Source organism: Uranotaenia lowii, chromosome 3, assembly GCF_029784155.1.
Source record: "Uranotaenia lowii strain MFRU-FL chromosome 3, ASM2978415v1, whole genome shotgun sequence".
Taxonomy (NCBI): domain Eukaryota; kingdom Metazoa; phylum Arthropoda; class Insecta; order Diptera; family Culicidae; genus Uranotaenia; species Uranotaenia lowii.
Genome location: NC_073693.1, coordinates 299,413,463 through 299,432,858, shown reverse-complemented (window position 1 = coordinate 299,432,858; position 19,396 = coordinate 299,413,463). Strand labels below are relative to the sequence as shown.

The following is a 19,396-nucleotide window of genomic DNA, read 5'->3' as shown; positions in this document are numbered from 1 at the left end:
ATCAGCTACACCGAGGAACTTCCTTAGAAAAGACAACCGAAAAGACAGAGGTTTCGTTTACCGATTTCCACCAGAAACAACGCAGTCCGGATCCGAGGGACAACTTAAGCTGCTGTGATGAAGGGGACTATCTTTCGCTTACCAAATTAAAAAGCGTCAGATTCCGTTCCCACAACAAACATTTAAACTAGCAGACCGATATCGGTTTCTGCGACCCCTGTAGATTCAGTGAATCTTATTCTGTTGGAAAAGGATTTCTTCTCGCAGAACAAACAATTTGGAAACCAGGATAGAATTGACAACAATCGTTTTATAAATGCAGCATGCCTTTGTCGTGTCTACAGGTGTTGGAGGTCCCGATGTTGTAGGCGAGCAAATCATTTTGGGGAGCTGCCGCACAAGACTGATCAATTTACTTTTATTTCAATCTTAAAAGAAAGGGAGATGTGGTAGTTTTGAGATCTTTTATTAAAAAAAACCAAGCAATCGAAGTAAATGAGGGTTGCTAACTGTCATTCAATAAAGCAAGTCGTATAATAAAATTAATCCGTCCAAGCCGGGTTTTATTTCAAGATTTCTAGATTACAACAAAACCATTTGTTAAAAAAAAAATTAGCGATTGTTCGAAGCCCATTCGATTTCCCAGGCTACCAGTATCTGGTTTTTAATTGTTCAACTAGCGTCGGATTGCGGAATGAGAATCGAGGGAGGAGTCGTTTTGGAGCCGGCTGAGGCAAGTCGATCGGCTGATTCGTTACCTGAAATGCCGGAGAAATAGATTGAATCCAGGGGTGTTTTGGGTTGCCGGCTGCCAATGCAGACAGAGCACTGGGCGAATCAGAAAAGTGCCGGTGTCTGTGGTAGATTTCTGAACGGCATCAACATAGGCTAGGCTTCTGAACTAAAGACGGAGCGTTGGCCTGGAAGGGGCAGACTTCTATTGCAGATTCCGTCATGTATGCCACAACCCAATTTTCCATCAGCCGTTCTAGAGCCATCGGTATAGATGTGTAGATAGTTTCTGAGTATTTGTTTTTAACAAGTTGGCAAAAGTGCGGCAGGATGATTGCTGAAGCTTTGCCGGCTTTGATTACTCTGCCTAGGCTCAGATCTACTTTTGGATTAGTGTCATTCAAATATTTAATTGATGGACCGTTTTTTGTACAGACAGAGGGGAGGGGTTTACCGGTAAGCTTGACTAGTAGGGTGTTAGTTCTTTCGACAAGTGGGGTATCTCTGGAGCCACCGTTAGCGAGTGACATTATAGCTTTTAAGGAAGGATGTTTAGTGAGGAGATAGATAAAAGGTAATTGACCACTTTCCACCACATTTGTAGCGAAAAATCTGGAGATAATTACGAGTTCATAATACATTCAAATTAAAATCATCAATCATAGTTCGGATTTTGAGTGAAACTGCTGCGAGTCCTGTTTTTGCACGAGAAGAAAAATCTTCCTAATTTATTTCAAAACCTTGTTCCATATCATTCTATTTATTCGTTCGTCCACCGTAGCCGTTTTTTATTCATCCACATAGAGTTGATTTATTTGACCATTACATAAATACGACACTTGTAGGTAGGTTGTAGCAGTAGTAGAAGAACTAGTACCTACTAAACGAGTTACACCCTGGATCCTGAAACGGCTTTATTTTTAAATATTTTTGTCTGCATCACCCATCAGCAGCTGATCACTTTAAAAACTATTGTTTCATTCAAATAATTCATGAAGTTTTTTTTTCGTTCTACCCAGTATGTATAATAAGTAGGTAGCAGTTAGACTTGAAATGACAAATCGATTAATGATGAAATCACAAATGGAAACAACCTTTTTTATCAGGGGACAGTTAATCACATGTTGTTTGTATTTTTCTCTTGTTTGTAGAAAGCAAAGAATAGTGTTCTATGAGGAAAGAAATGGAATATGTAGTTAAGAAACTTCTCTAGGAAAGGTCTCTCGGATGAAATTTGAGCTGAAAACGAACGCGCCTTTGCGGTAACTCTGTTATCGTCTACAATAGAAAAATTGACATTCCAAAGACATTCTTCAATCTCACCGAAGAATTTTGTTTACGGTTTCTATTGTGTGTTGTGTTGAAATTTATTTAAACCTCTAATCACACCTGATTTTTACATATTACCTGTTCGCATTACTATTTCTATTGTTTCGTTATGAGTGAATCGTAGCGTACGGTGCGCACTCCGTGTGATAGTGGAATAAGTTAATAACAAAGATACAAAAACGAAATCACTCAAGTTGGTTCCCTGAACCTTTACATGCATGCGCTCTCTAAAATATTCGATCAAGTGGGTTTTCGTCAGTAGTAGTGGATTGGGTTCGATCGCAGAACATCGAAGTGCCAATAGTTGGAACAATTGTTGGAAATTGGCGTCCGTAATTTTCAAACTGGTTTCTGCAATAGTTTTTTTTATGAGTTTTTATTTTTTTTGTTTCCCGTGTATGCCTGTGTGTCTGTTTTTCACTTAGTGTTTTTGCCGTTTTTTTTCCTTCGTTCCTACACAAGTATTGTATAATTTTAATAATATTACAGTAATCGTTATTATAATTATTTAGTATGTTATATAAAAAAGTTACAATAATTTATAGGACTATTACAAGGTCAAAATAGATTGCACTTCGATAACCAACTCGGTGCCTTCCGGGGTTGTTCTGACGCTTTCAGCTGGTGGCCACTCTTGGGCGGGTTGTTCGCTTCCTGTGGAGACAAAATTGGATTTGAATAAGGTAACAACATTTTTAAACCGGAAGGCCACTTTAAACTTACCATTCGCTTTTCCATTTTGCATTTAATATCTCTGGCAAGGGTGAAGAATGCTTCGTCCACATTGATGCTAGCTTTTGCCGACGTTTCCATGAATTTGATGCCATATTCGACCGCTAGCTGTTCCCCTCGATCTCGGGTCACCTAAGGAAGTCACAATGGAAAAACGTTTAAAAAATCTTCCATCTTCACTGAAGAGAGATAAACCCACCTGTCGTTTCTCGTTCAGCTCGCATTTGTTCCCCAGCAGCATCTTCTCGACGTCGGCCGAGGCGTTTTCCTCGATATTCCGGATCCAATTTTTGATGTTCTCGAACGACTTTTCCTGGGTGATGTCGTAGACCAGCATGATGCCCATTGCCCCCCGATAGTAGGCGGTCGTGATCGTTCGGAACCGCTCCTGGCCGGCTGTGTCCCTGTGGAGGGGAGTGTTGGTGTTGGAAAGACACTTAGAGACATAAAACTAAAAAAGTTTAACTCAGGTTTACTTACCAGATCTGTAGTTTAATCTTCTTGCCGTCCAGTTCAATTGTCCGAATTTTGAAATCAATTCCTGGAATTAAGAAGAAGCAAAAATTACAATAATTATATGGATAATTCTGAAAGAACATGTGGTACTAGTTTATTCGATTAAATGTGCTGGTGAAGTCAATGCCTATTATTGCCTACGGGCTTTCTTGAAGTTTCAGCCTAAGAAAATGAAATACTCCATATATTTCAAAAGGCCACTTCTACAATCCATCTCAAAAATCAAATATGTATTTTTATTCAGAAAGCAGTGTTTCAGCGTTGGCAGGCACTAATTCCGTGTATATAAAGCTTACGACAGTATTCTCGTTTTCTTCTATCTTAGAATCTTGATGTATCCTAGAATTCCTTGAAATTCATTTTTAAATCTAAAAGAAACTATTTAAATCATGAATGGCCATGATTTTCATCAAAATAGTCCGCAGAAACTGAATTTCTTTACTAAAATTTCACATCATGGATCGGCCTGTGGGCCTGAGGCGACTGGGAGTTGCGCGTGTCAGACGGCGTGAAAAGCAAGCCGGATGCCGATACGACGATCACCGGTTGGAGCCATACGTAGAACAGCTTAAATCCTGAGCGTGGAAACTGCCGACAGACGGAACAGTCTAAGAACAGTGGTGTGGAAACAAGAATGGATTCGGCTTCCCGGCGTTTGGCCTTCTTTCAATGCATTCCTTTGTCTTGTGATGGAAACGGGAAAGGGAACGGGAGTGAAGGAACGGGAAACCCATTGAATTAGGCTGATGTCATGCTAAAGCAACTAGCAACGCAACGTTCACACGACTAACCAGCTCTCATTTGATCTCCATGGAAATCGCGCAGACCTGTCATACTGGTCGCTTTGTATAGCGCGACCAATCTGATGCCAATGTGTTTTGTAGCGCGACTAGTAGGAAATCCAATAGGAATATTGTTTTTTCTCGATTTGAAGCAGTGATTCCGGGTTTTAAGCACAATAGTACGAAGATCTGTCCGAACTTGTGATAATAAACTAAAAAATATCTTAATCGGCGAGAAAATTTTCATGAATTCTTAGTTCCGGCAAAAAAACAAGGAATTTTGTCGGTTCAAATTTTGGCATTCTTGCTATCCGGGTCGTGATTTGATGAGTTTTTGATGGCTCCCGAAAGAAAGTAGACGATTCAAAGCATTATCAGATGTAGAGAAGTGATGATTTGTAGGGAATTTCAAAGTCACAGGTCGCGCCAGCATGACATACCAATGCGTTGCAACGCAATCTTATTGGAACGTTGCGTTGCGTTGCGTTGCTAGTTGCTTCAGCATGACATCAGCCTTAGAACTGTGCTTTGCTTACTTCCTGCTATTACATACACACGCTACATATACACAGTTGCCAAAGCCATATACGCAGCTTGGCCGGTGGAAGAAATATTTTTGTTGTTGCTTTTGCTACACACGCACAGCTTAGCCGGCGGATTGAATTGAAGCAATGTTTTTGTTGTTGCTTTTACTACATACACACGCACAGCTCTACCGTGGTTGTTTGCCGGCGGATTGAATTGAAGGAATATTTTTGTTGTTGGTTTTGCTACACACGCACAGTTCTCGGTTCGCTGGCTGCCTGGTGTTGGCCGGTATTTATTTCTATCCTTCTTCGTACTTGTGATGCGATAGGGAAGGACGTGAATTCGTTTTTATTTTGTTTCTTTCAGACATACGCAATTAGGTTAACTTGGGAGGTTAATGCCGGTGGGAGCAAATCGAATCAGCACCGGTCGCGTTATCTTCTTGTACCAATGATGCCGCCATCGGCACAGAGGCTGAATTGTGGGTGTAGAATCGTATGAGTTCTCTGCGCCTGAAAAGTTCGTTCAGCTGTCCAGACTATCCCTATATGGTGACATTGACTTGCCGCGGTGTGCATTGTGGTACCACACTGATTCTCAATAGCAACACTTGAAATGGGTATTGAATCCAGGTACTCATTTTGACATCTTATGTTGGGCTTTTTTTAATATGTCTTTATTAGTCTTTTAATCATTACATTTAAGTTACATTATTAAAGTAAATTAAGTGTTCAGATCAATTATGATCAGTCCAACTCTTTGATTCAGTAAATTCCAGTGATTGAAATCCTCACCAATTTTCTCATCAGAGGCATTCAATATACACACTTTGAGGCCTCGCATAGCTATACAGGAGACGATACATATACATTCATTCAAACCTCCCTCCATGAGGAGGATCTGCTCTGAGAGACACTATCCGTTTGCTGCCCCGAACGAACTCTCTCAACGTTCGGTTGCTACATGATGCATGAAGAAGACGAGGCACTCATTTACGTTGTTGAATTTGAATAACTCGAGCCGACCGCAAAGGTTGAGGCAACAACAAAAACAACCGAACTTATTGCGTTGCACGGCCCGCAACGTATGGTGAAAGAGGGGGGAAGAAAAAGAAATGAAAAAACTAGCTGCCTGTGTGCGGTTGCTGTGCAATAATAGCAATAGCAGAAAAACCTCACGCATTCGATCCAGGCACAAACGAAGAGACTCGGGTTTGCTCTGCCTTTTGAATTCGGTTCCCTCAAGGTTGTGACAGGAGATGAGTGAGGCTGATGTCATGCTGAAACAATTAGCAACGCAACGCAACGCAACGTTCCAATAAGATTGCGTTGCATTGCATTGGTATGTCATGCTGGCGCGACCTGTCACTTTGAAATTCCCTACAAATCATCACTTCTCTACATCTGATAATGCTTTGAATCGTCTCCTTTCTTTCCGGAGCCATCAAAAACTCATCAAATCACGACCCGGATTGCAAGAATGCCGAAATTTGAACCGACAAAATTCCTTGTTTTTTTTGCCGAAACTAAGAATTCATGAAAATTTTCTCGCCGATTAAGATAGTTTTTAGTTTATTATCACAAGTTCGGACAGATCTTCGTACTATTGTGCTTAAAACCCGGAATCACTGCTTCAAATCGAGAAAAAACAATGTTCCTATTGGATTTCCTACTAGTCGCGCTACTAAACACATTGGCATCAGATTGGTCGCGCTACACAAAGCGACCAGTATGACAGGTCTGCGCGATTTCCATGGAGATCAAATGAGAGCTGGTTAGTCGTGTGAACGTTGCGTTGTAGGTCGCGTTGCTAGTTGCTCCAGCATGACATCAGCCTGAGAGCCATTCGTTTGGTTTTTTGGATTCGCTGCCTCGAATGTATATTGCTTCATGAAGGCGGCCATGTTGAGAGCGTATACATCATCGGTTTTGTCGTTTTCGCTGCCTCAAAGCAACCTTTGCTTCCGAGTAAAGCGTTGAGCGAGAGATGGTTGATCAACTCATGCTCAGCAAAATTCAATCACTGGTAAATTCTAAACATTGTTTATTTGATTTTTTTTAATACTTAGCGGCCCACCACACTCCCCCATACCAAAAAGCTCATTTGAGCCACCTGGTAATGGACGCTAACTGTTCTCAGCATGTCTGGTAGCAAACAAGAAAATAACAAGAAAAATATTATTTACTACGAGGAAGTATGAATTTTACTCAATGAATCTCAGTGGAAGAATATTCCTTTGAAGAGATCCATTTTAATTATTTAAAAATTAATTATATATTTATAAGAATTGAGAATAAAAACTAAAACTAAATTATTAGGACTAAATTCACTGCTAAGAAAATTATCAAAATTAAAAATTGCTAAATTAGTGGTTGGTTATTGATTTAGGTTTACTTTGAAGTATTGTATTAGTTTGATCTTTAAAATGTTTCTATTGGAACTGTTTTTTATATCTTCTGAAAGGCTGTTGAACTTCGTAGGGCCAATGAAAGAAATTCGACACTGACTAAGACAAGTAGAAGCTGTGCTGGTGAGCTGGACGGGTATTATGAACTCTTCGGCCCGCATTAAATATCAAGTTTTGGTTATGGTTAGACGAGTGCAGATTATCGAATAAGTAAATTACTGTTTGTAAATCGTACAGTATAGAGAGAGGTAATATGTTATAAGATCTATCGGAATAAAGTAAATAGGTTGAGTAAAGACGGGAAAGATTATAGATTGTTTTAATGCAACGATTCTGGAGGGTTTGTTAACGAGAGAGGAGAGAAAATGGCGCTCCAAACCGCTATCAAATAATATAGACGGGAGTGTATAAAGGCAAAATAAAATTTCAGTAAAACATGACGTGGAACAAATGCTTTTACGCTCCATTCTCCATAAAATACCGCTAAAAGGTGATATGTCTATTTCTTGAATGACAGAATCCATCAGCTCGCAGATAGCTGTAAGCGTGCTGGATCCTGATTTAAAACCGTATTGTAAATGATAAAAAACGTTGTTTTCAAAGCTGTTCATTCTGCTTACATTCAGGATAAACTCCTGTCTCTATGATTTTGTTGAAGCATTCCGCAAGAATTTTGGCAAAATGTATATTGTGATTTTTAAATACTTGTGGCTAGATATTGTTTGGACAACAACCTTTTTTGTTTTCCAAAGATTCAATGGCAACAGTGACCTCGTTAACTGAAGCAGGCCGCAGAAACAATGAGTTAGAAACCCGGTTAATATGCGAGAAAGTGTAAAAATCAGGGTCTCTAGTAATAGTGCTTGCGAGAGATTGCTGGTAAAGTAATTGTTAAATGTAATACAAACTTCATGTTGGTTTTCCTCGACGGTATTATCCACTTTTAAAAAGATGTCGGATTTAGTCTTCGACCTTCCTAGTACAGAGTTTATTTTTTTTTTTTTCATAGTTTTGAATCAGATGTATTGCTCAAAATATTTTCATAGTAAGTACTCTTACATTTCCTCTTACAAATCTCTACTTTTTTCGAAATATGATTTAGCATTTCTTTCAAATGCGTATTTTCTGGATACAGATTTAAATTTGCTATACCAATAAAGTATTTGATATACAGGAGAATATCCTGTAGAGCAAAAAAAATTTATAAACTTAATCCTAAATCCTAAAAACTAACTTAATTGTAAAGATTTCCCTCTGAAGTTAGAGATGATTTTTTTGACCATCTCTTCGATCGATTCAATGCCCTCAATCCGATGAAGATCTCCGGTGCTGTGCCAAAGTGGAAGCCGTAAAATCATTTTCAGAACTTTGTGCTGAATCCTGTGTATGGCTTTCTTCCTTGTCACGCAGCAGCTAGACCAAATCGGAACTGCATACATTTTCGATGGTCGGAACACCTGTTTGTAGATAAGCATCTTATTTCGCAAACACAACTTGGATTTCCTGTTGATGAGAGAATAAAGAAATTTAGTGTATTTATTACATTTAGATCGAATATCTTCAATGTGATTTTTAAAAGTAAGATTCCGATCAAGTGAGAGTCCCAAGTACTTCACGTGATCAGACCATTCTAATGCAACCCCATTAAAAGTTATTAAGTTATTAAGTGATAACCATTAAAAAATTTACCTGAAATTAATTGTTTTTTTAAATTCACCCTTATGATTCTGAATTTTTTATGGTTATCGATTTAAAATATAATTTTTGGATGAATTTATGAAAAACATCAATTTCTAAGCTTTCAAATGAACCCTTTAGATCTGCAATACGATGTTAGATGAGAAAGATATGAATGAGATAAATTTGCATGTTTTCAAAAGAATGATCCCAGACTTTTTGCCGATACACCATACTAGGGGTAATCCCAAACTTTTGAACGATAACTTAGGTGTCTATTTATTAATTAAAAGTATATTCTTAAATTTTTGCACAAAATTTTTTGATTGTGTTTTGAGAAGTATAGAATAAGGATTCTAATGCACCTCAAATTTTGAAATTTGGTCCACCCTATCCCGCGATGATCGGCTTTGAATATTGAGTGCGATATTTTGGAAATATTCTAACTTTAGGTTAGGTTTTAGGTGCAAAACTGAAATATTATTTCTGGGCAAAATACCTCCGAAATAGCTATTGCTCATTATCTTTCAAATGACATCAGAAGATTTGCAATATGATGACTAAGACGACTGATATATGAACGATCAAAATTTGCATGTTTTTTAGCGGGTGATCCCAAACTTTTGGCCGGCAGTGTATGTTGGGCTTGATTATAAGTTGTACCTAGTGTATCAACCCATGCAAGATGTGTATAGTCACCCTATGCTATACTTCGGATAATCGGCGCTGGACCCTTGGGTAGGTAGGTATGGAAAAAATGTATGCATATATTCAGGAGTGTTAAGATTCAAAACCTTATGACCTGCTGGCCAATTGTTGTTTGACTATTGAAGACCCCCGCATCTATGCAAACGTTTTCTTTTGCGATGTACAGTAAGATCCCACAGGCGGATCCATGATGCGAAATGTGCATAAAAAAATTCAATTTCTGCTGTCCGCTAGCTTCAAATTCAGGCAATTTTGATGAAAATGTTGGCCACCCATGATTAAATGTTGCTGATGATTTTCGAAATATTTCAAATGTTTTCTTCTCTTTCTTTATTCTCTAGATTTGAAGATTTATTTAATGATGCCGGACTTGTACGGATTTTGCATTGAAATTTTTTGAATCGAATATCCTCATTATTCCAGGTTTTTAGAGACTACCACTTTGGTTTGACCGGCCCAGATACGAGAGGAATAATCATGGAATGCTTAATTAACCCATCAAAAAATCCTTTTGATCATCACGATTATATAATTCTAAATTGCACATTTCATTTAGTTTTAATGAGTCATAATAATAAAATTTTTTTTTTTAAACGGGTTTGACAACGAACTTAGCTAAATCTACCATGTGCTGGAAACTTAGAGCCGGGACTAGTCCGAGCGGGAAACATTTCCCGCGAGAAGCATATCGAAAGCGAAAATGACACCGGAAAATTAGCGAAAAACATTCATCAACCACGTAGAACAGGTGGATGGTACACAAACGTCCTTGGTGGTACACTGTATTGTACCAACTTAGGTTTATTCGGCATGAGTCATGTTTTCGTTTCAATCAACCTTCGCTATTTCAGTAGCAGTCAGTCAGCCAGCAGTGGGAGGATGAGGTTATGCACGGAAAAATTGACTTATTCATAAAATGTGTTGCGATTACACCATCACTATAACTAATCGGTTGTTGCTCAAAATTTGTATTTCCCCAATTCAATTTTGAGTAGTTTTGGGTTGCCAATATACATAAACGAACTAAATGTCGATTATTCATGCTCTGTATAAAAAGTTTGCTGTTATTGGAAAGCTTAGGGCGGGGATGTCAAAGCAAAACAATTTTTAGACACGCATAGTGTGTCACGATGACTTCAATTTTTCATCTTTTTTACGTCGAAATCATCATAAATAGCTTACAAAAGGTATGTATTCTCATAATTTAACCATTTTACTTTATTGTTTGACCTTACTATGTAAGTTATTTCAGGAATATTGTCCACACCGTTGTTTCCCATAATCGACCTTTACCGCACCCGGAAGAGGCCATCAAGAGTAATCAAAGCTTCGAAAATGGACAGTTGCGCGATGACTCGGGAAAGTTGATAGAGTGCATCGGGAGGTCCGAGTTTTTTTTTAATTATTGCGGACCACAGCGGTACGTTCTTTTTTTTTCTTCAAAAATTGTATGTAACTGAATTTTCTATAGGGAAATTATAATGGGTAACCTAAATTTGTCTATTTAAGTACCTCACAATGAGCGCAGAAAGTCTCCGAATAGGAAGAAGGGAACCAAAAGAGATGTGCTTATCATCTAATCGGAGCAGCCACCACTAAAGCACTTGGAAACGGATCCCGCAGAAAATCCCTTACAGCGACGGGAACCATCATCTGGGTGACAGTTTTCTGGAGGGTCAAAACAAAAAAATATCAACTGGCATGATGAAACAGGTTTGTTTTATTTGATATATTTTTACATGAATTAATTCATTCTAATCCTGCTCTGTGCATGATGTTTCCTATTTGGTTGAAAATCTTAGTTTTTGGTTTTCAGTTCAGCACCCTCTATGGTTAAGGTTTTGAGATCAGTGTTTAATTTAATTTCGAGTTAATCTATCTTAGATTTGTTTTAAACATAATTTAACAATTTTGAATTTGATTACATAACTGATTACTTTGTTATGAAAAATATTACAATTTCAATCCTTTTTCCATGTATACTACATACTTCTTTTTTAACTATCATACACAGGTGGCTGCATCGAACGGAAGCAAATCCGTACCGAAAGCTGGAGACTGACGAGCTCCAGAACAGAACCGAGCCGGCTTAGAAATAACCCCTTAAAGATGATTATCTTCGGCAACGATCGGCCCCAAGGAACTGCAACTGACAACCAAAGAAAAGGAAGCCTTTTAATATCGCCCGTCAGGCAGACACCGCAATGTTATTGATTTGTGATTAAATCGTTCCAATTATTACCTTGAACGATATGAATAAAAAGTTAAATGTTGATAAGATTTTATTTTTTTGAAGAAATTCCTTCCAACTCTACTTTTGCAGCGTAATTTCCAAAATGCATGGGCATCCCCATGTCAAAATATACAGAATTGACTAACTGGCTGGAAGCTTTCGAATGTGTAAAAGCTTTTTGCTCACGCTCTGTGTAAAGCGCCCAAACATAAAACTAAGTGGAGACACTTTTCTCGATTCTGTATGGATTTTTATACAGAACAGAGTAACTTTGTTTACCGTGTGGAGGAACAAAAACACGAAAACCATCTATCACCCACCAGGCTCTATCCAAGTACAATCACAATCACACTGGACACGATAAAAGGTTGCTTCAAAAGTGTGACAGATTAAAAAGATTGGAATTTAATCCGGAATGATATTGATTTTATATGAAAACGGAACAGTAAGTTGTTATAGAAAGTTTGGTTAATATGTATCACATTCCAAAAGACGGACTAAACTCGATACAGATCACAATGTGTGTGTACTGTATCTAAACCCAAAAGTAGTAAAGGTAGCTACATCGTGAAGGTACAATTTTGTACCAGCAATATTCGACTCAACTTGTTGGGGACAGCTGATGTAGTAGACAACTTCATATGGAGCGCCGAGGGATCTACAGTACAGCGCAAAATAATAGTAACCTTAAGATTAGAATCGCAATATTAGGAAGATTGAAGACCTCATGTCTTCTTGTGTTTCCTTTTTTCTGTAAAGATTCTCTTCCATAAACTTTGCCATTTGTTACGAACAGTACTGTTCAAGGCAGCGCTATCGAAATTATCAAATTTTTAAATACCGTTTTAGAAAAATTAGTTATATTTGTTTCAAAACAATCATTTTTAAGGACACTATGATATAAGGTCGAGTTTTGAAGACCACCAAAATCACACAATAAAATCACACACGGAATACTGTTTTTAATTTTTTCGAAAAACATCAGGCGATTCAGAGTCATAAAAATCAGGCATGTAAAAAATCGTTTATGTTTTTTTAATAAAATTCGATTAAAAAAATGATTTGGAGACAAAATACATGATTCTAAGGACTCAATTGAAATTTTCGTATAATTTTGCAAATAGAGTGTGAAAATCTGGTCCAAATCCGTACAATCTGGTGAGTTAGTCTCACTTTATTGGTATTCAATACTTGGGACTCAATTACTATCAACAAGTGAGCAATTTTTTGAAACACTGTTGTAAAATTGTGGTCCTGGAATGAGATTTCGAAGTTTTGGAGTCAAGATTGTTACACTATTGTTACTCTTGAATCATTTACGTAGTTCATCAAAATTTGATTAGAAAATTCAAATTTTATGTTAAGTACAAAATTTCACTTGGAATCTTCGGACTTTCATGGGAGGGGTTTAACCCCCAAAACTCTCATGTAAAGAAGTATAAGGAGTCCGGAGTATAAGGATCCACACGAAGTTCAATCCAACCATCGGAGTGCAACCCTTGATCTTAAATATGGTAAAAAGTTTATGGTTATTTGGGATAACTGAATGCAGACTCCATGAATAATGCTAAAAATCCATTTCCGGCAGGCAAAAAGTGTTGTCTGACTAGTGGAAACCAAGTATAATAATAACTAATAATGATCAGTTACAAAGATCTAATAATGATCTGTGCATCCGGTTTTTACGCAATATTACAGGTGTGTTCTGATGCACCAATAAATTTATGTTAAAACCGGATTTAAGAGATCAAACTCTTCGAGATGCCTACTCATGAAAAGGTTCCAACCAGATTCCAATTGCTTTTTCCAGGTTAGTTTGTGTAAAATATCATGATTTTGCTTCTGTGGTAAAAAAATAAATCAATACATGACTGAAAAAAGTGTGCAAAGATAAAAAAGAGATTTAATGAAAAAGTTAGAGTAGGTATTTCTTGAAATCATTGATGAATATTTTTTTTATATTTTAACATTAAGGGGGGAGTAGGGTCTAACGGATAAAAAAAACACCATTTTCACGAATTTTTTTTAGAGCTATCGTTCTAACAAATGTATTCGAATTTTTTGCATTATACAAAGCATTGTTAAAAGAACATTTAGTAATTTTTTCGTAGAAAAATATTGAAAAATGAGCCGGTGATCAAGCACTTTCGAGGATGCCTTTTAGAAAACAGGATTTGCGTTGGACACTGTATCTCAGCACAGAATCATCTGAAGTCAAAAAATCAGAGAAAAATAGTTTTAATAGATGTTTTTCTGGACCCCAACGTTTTTATTTAACTTAAATTTTTTTAATGAAATTTTTGTGGCTGTTTGAAGTAAAAACTAAGATTTTTCAAAATCTCCCCAAAGTAAAAAAAAAAAGAAAAACGTTGGGGTCTGGTATTTTATATGTAGAAAATATGTTCCAAATTTGAAAAGAATCGGTGAAGTAGTTTTCAAATAACGATGTCCACGGACTTTAAAAATGTGCTTTCGAGAAAAACGCGTTTGAAGTTTCTGCTCTTGCTTTCTTGCAGTATTAGATAGGAGGAGATAAAGGCCTATAATTTCTACAGTTTTGCTTCAATTGACTTGAAAATTTTACACAACATTCTTAAAATGTTTTACAAGAAGAAAATAAAAAAATCGATTTTTTTTAAGAGTTAGACCCTACTCCCCCCTTAAGAAACGTATGATTTCAATTCTAACTTTCTTATCTATCTTTTTGTCTTTTACTAAACAAATTCAATCGTAATCAAAAACAAGTGTTGATACCGCATGATACCGCATGAAATATATCAATTCAGAAGCAGGTAAATTCATTCTAATAAAACTTTACTTAAAGATAAAAAAGCTTATACATATCTGAAATTGAAATATAAATTTGAATTTTAAACTCTATTTTTTTTTTGTTTACAGCTGGTTTATTGAGAATTTATAAACTTTATATAGTCATATCAGATGTCTAATGCTAACTTAATTCTAAAATCTAAAGCATTGCTATTCTCACTTGCGTTTACAAGGAATTTATGACTTATTGCAAATAAAAATTCAGATTCTGAATCACAGCAAAGATTGTCTTTCACGAGTTTTTTCCACCCTCAATTTTCCATCATTCTAATATAATTTATAAACTTAAAATAAATAACTAATGTTATGAAATTTAAAAACAAAAATTTAAATTTTAGATCCGATTTTATTAAATTTTTATTTGAAATGTATCACATCAAACATTCACATTACGGATGACCATAAATGCAAGTACTGCCAAACAGAAATCGAATGTTAAGTACATACACATTCATAGTAAGAGTTAAAATTTTAAAAAATCTTCTTAAGATTTCTAAATTTCAGCTAATGTGTTGAAACACAAGAGATTCCAGCAACAATAAATCGAAAGAAGTGATTACGTGTTATAACTTTTGCGTTCCCTATGGGTTTTAAGAGCCAAAAAGGAACAAAAAAGTATTTATAAAAGCTGTTTCAATATGAAGGAATTGGTGTTCGCGATAGAGATTCAAATCCATCACTAGAACCCAAAATCTACATTCAAAACTATAACACAAGTAAACAAAATTCACATTTTCCGAGGTGCAAAGAATTTGAAAACTGATTTCGACTTATTTAGGAGCACTAAATGCAAATTTGGATTTTTTTATCAGCTCTTGTTTCCGGTATAAATTTTGGTTGGCAAAAATTCATTGAAAAAATTTGTGCTCTTTTCAGCAAAATTATCAATTAAAGATCCATTTCGATGAAGACTGTGAGTAATTTACCATGACTTCTGGGAGAAAAAATTAAAGAAGTAAGTATTTCCCCCATTTTGTAGAATGCGGGAGTTTTAAAAACATTTTGAACCAAAATCAATCTTGGATATTTTTATGATAATGCACGAGTGAAAATGCTTTTCAACGTTCAACAAAGTTGTGAAAAAGATCAAAATTTTCAGTATCAAATAATTATCAAAACAAACCTTCTTTTTGCGATGCTAGCAAAAGCAAGCGAAAGCAAAAGAAAAATGTTAAATTTATTGTTGTATTTTCGGAACAAGATTATCGAGAAAAAATCTGTATTGTTTTTTCCGGGAATTGGCCACTTTGTGGCATTCTTCTCTATAATCTGTATCGTTGAATGAATAAAGGATAATGAAAAGATTTAACACATTTTTTGTTGTTCATGTAGGTTAGTTACTTTATCAATTAATTATCATTGATCGATTTCACTCTAAGCTGATAAGTTTTGAAATGACTAAATGCCAGAAAATAAGAAATGAGAAAAAAATCTGATATAAACATCGAGTTTGGGACGCAAAAATCTTCCAAAATCAGTTTGTCTTTGTTTTAATTTTTTCCTTGTGGATTAAAACTATCCCGTTATAAGCCGAATATTTTTTCGACAACAAGGCAATCTGTCATGCTAAACAGTCGGAAGATCTTTTGGTGATTTTTAAACTAACACTACAGGATTTTTGTCACCAAATATTTACGTTCCTTTATATTGACTGAATTTTGAAAATTTGGAAAATTAAAGAAGAACATCAATTAAAAACGTCTAGAAATACTGTAAACTAGTCAAATAGTTTTTAGAAGCATGTTTATTAACTTTAACTCAGAAAATTTCAAGAAAAAATCTTGATTTTTATAGAAAAACATAAGTGATACTATTCTTATTTCGCACTTTTTTCATATTTTTGGTCCTCAACGCCAATTGCATCATCCAAAAAAAGCTAGATTTATCCATTAAACAATTTAAAACAAATTATAGAAGAAAATTTTAATTTTTTTTCATCCATTCATATTTTAACAAGCAAAACACATAGTGGTACTATTCTTGTTTCGCTCACTGTATAATCGGTTTCGATTTTGAATCATTTTCGTATCATAAAAGGCCACCCGTTGGACGAATCCGTCCGCTAAAGGTTGCACATACCAAACAGACATAGGCTAGCCTAGGCCAGGCCAGGCTGAGAGACAAAACAGAGAACATAGAGGCCACTTTCGCTTGCCAATTTGACCGGGCCCCAGTGCAATGGAGTAACACTTTTAAACTGTTTTTTGAAAATGATATCGGAAGAATGCAACGTTTGCGATTACTATTACTCATTTCAAGTGCGAGCCACCAGTGGAAAAAAATCTCGTCAACGTCTCCTAGAAAAAGACGATTAACGATAAAGGCACTACATATATTATGACTCACCGATTGTGCTGATGAAGGTCGTATTGAAGGCATCCTCGGAGAAACGGAACAGGATGCAGGTCTTGCCGACACCGGAATCACCGATCAGCAATAGCTTAAACAGATAGTCGTATGTTTTGGCCATCTCGGCTCGTGGATTGTCCTCTAGGATCGCTCACCAGGCCCCTATAGATGGATGGATGGATGGCTAGCGCCGTTTTCTTTCTCTTCTTTGCTGTGGCTGATTTCTCAGAGGGCAGTGACACCAATCGACGACGACAAGACAGGTTTCTCCTGCTCTATTTTTACACAGCCAGAAACCCCTACGCTGCTTGCTGGTGACCACTCCCGTTACTATGATCCGTAGTAATCCGAGATTCCCGCAACTGGCTCGATAAACGACACTAACAAACCAAATTATAAAACAGAAAAACTTGCACAACACGTCTTTGTTTTTTGCGATTATCGTTCCGTGAACGCAAGAAATATCACCAACTCAAAAGGAACGAAAAAAAAAGATTACACCGCCTTGGAGATTTTTCTTCTGTTTGATTTTCGACTGAGACTGCACCACTCTCTAGTATAGAACCAAACGCCAGTTTTCCCAATCGATTCCCGGGGGCTACCGAACCAAAAAAGGAACACTTAATACGGACACGACACTCTACGGGGAGACGGAAACGACGGAATTATTGAATGCCAGACGGATTTTCCCCTTTCTCCGATTTAAGGGTAATCTTCCACTCACTGATGGCTGCCTTCCACATAAAACGCGACGAATGTGATTTTGTATGTGACTGGGCTGATTGGCTGGATGAAGAAGGCCCTGCTGCGATGCGATGATGGTCAAAATTTGACTCTTCTTTTTCGAATTGACATCCTTCGCGATTAAAAGTGGTGAACTCGGGGTCCCGTAAAAGGGAAAAGGTTGTGGTGGGTTTCACATTTTTGACGCGTGTGCAAAAAGTGGCTGCATCCTGTGAGCCCAATCATATTGGAAAATTCGAACGTGCCGTTACAAATTACCTGTATACATTTAATTACAACTCTTTGGCTATTTAACGACCTGTTCGTAAATTGATTTTTTCTATCGAAGTGATTTTTTCTATCGATGCTGGCGTTCGAAAATAAAACAAACTGTATGCAAAAGCATTGGTAGGTGATTTTGACATCTAACAAAAAAAAAATTATGCATCACCAAAATAATCAGTTTACAACACGCCGTAAAATCATCATTTTCAAATTTGTTATCAAATCAGGAGATAATTTTCCGCTTTCAAAATAAAATAAAAAACAGATTATCAACCTCAAATTCTGATTCCAAACAAGATTATCAAGAAATGAATAATAAAACTTTCTTGAACTGCTTTTATCACAGCCAGCCATCCTTTCATCCATTACCAGCAATTCAAATTGCTGGAAAATCAGCAATCTTGATTGCTAGACACCAGCTATTTCTTTCAACACAACCAGCTGTATTTAGTATCAAATTTATATTTCAATTCAAATTTAAATTTTGATTACTGGCTGTATATAAAATAAGCAATAAAAACAATTATTTTCTTCCAACTTTTAATAATGGGATATATTCATTTATTCCCAGAACAAGAACACGATATTTTTTTCAATATTCTATAACACCGGCTTTGAGGAGGCAGCTTTGTGCCAAAGTGTTGATCATCCGCCACATGTAAGAATAGTTTTGATTAGAATCTTTTATAGAATATCTACGTCCTGTCCAATGAAAACACACCCTTGACTTGATATCTTGTTGCTAGAATGTAGAGGAAAATTAAATAATTTTATTAATCTAACCAATTTTCATAAAATAGAGTCTCACCTTGCTTCAGCGTACGGAAACAAACAGACTCCAATTTGACGATTGCTGATTTTCCAGCAAACTAAATCAATTGCTAGAAGGTCCAGCAATTTGAAAACCGGTTGCTGATTTTTCAGCAAAAATGACAAGTAATCAATCGAATGCTGAAAAATCCAGCAATTCAAAAACTGATTGCTGGTTTCCAATAAAAATTTGGATTGCTGAACGTTTCCAGCAATTTTTTGCTGGAAATCGAGGCAAAAATTTACAGTGTACCGTTTCCCACAGTTTTCATCGCGAAAATTTCGTAATGGCTGGAGAATTGGAATAAAAACAGTTCTATCAGGTTATAAGGAACGAGTCCTGCTGGAATTTCATATTAATTTCAACCATATTCCACTATGTTACAAAACCTAGTTTCGTCACGTTGTTGAGTTATTGACGAAATAAGATTTTTCGAGTTCATTTTCACTTGAAGTGTGAATGGGCTTTTAACAACTTTTAACTTAAACGAGAAATTGTTTAGTGCTCTTAGATGGTGGCAAATGGCATAAAAAGGTTTTCCGTTAAATTTCCTATTAAATGTTAGGTACAAATATTGAGTTTAAATTTACAAATTTGAAGAGAAATCTACAATTTTTCCTTAAAATTTAAAGAAAAATTGTAGATTTCTGTTCAAATTTGTAAATTTAAACTCAATATTTGATATATTTAATAATTATTTTTGTAATAATATTCATAAACACGCCACTGCTTCCTCTAAGTAAATAATTCGATCG

At 36.3% G+C, this 19,396-nt stretch overlaps 1 protein-coding gene and 2 long non-coding RNA genes across 6 annotated transcripts; 1 reads left to right on the top strand and 2 right to left on the bottom strand.

The window, feature by feature from the left end:
* Positions 1–1,425: 1,425 nt before the first annotated feature.
* Positions 1,426–17,641, bottom strand: LOC129755365 (ras-related protein Rab-8A-like). The gene is made up of 5 exons (XM_055751816.1): positions 16,820–17,641; positions 3,274–3,334; positions 2,993–3,197; positions 2,785–2,925; positions 1,426–2,715 (listed from the first exon to the last, which is right to left on the bottom strand). Exons 1-5 carry the CDS (start codon positions 16,941–16,943, stop codon positions 2,620–2,622), a joined length of 627 nt encoding a protein of 208 aa, XP_055607791.1. The 5' UTR covers positions 16,944–17,641; the 3' UTR covers positions 1,426–2,619.
* LOC129755368 (uncharacterized) lies at positions 10,308–11,810 on the top strand. Of its 4 annotated transcripts, none has more exons than XR_008739243.1 (3): positions 10,308–10,598; positions 10,655–11,124; positions 11,426–11,810. It is a non-coding gene; the product is annotated as an uncharacterized LOC129755368 (long non-coding RNA). The 4 variants fall into 4 exon arrangements; XR_008739241.1 differs by having other exon boundaries at positions 10,664–11,124; positions 11,426–11,808; XR_008739244.1 differs by having other exon boundaries at positions 10,308–10,859; positions 10,921–11,124; positions 11,426–11,799.
* LOC129755369 (uncharacterized) lies at positions 11,114–11,879 on the bottom strand. Its single transcript, XR_008739245.1, has 2 exons — positions 11,654–11,879; positions 11,114–11,560 (listed from the first exon to the last, which is right to left on the bottom strand). It is a non-coding gene; the product is annotated as an uncharacterized LOC129755369 (long non-coding RNA).
* Positions 17,642–19,396: the final 1,755 nt, after the last annotated feature.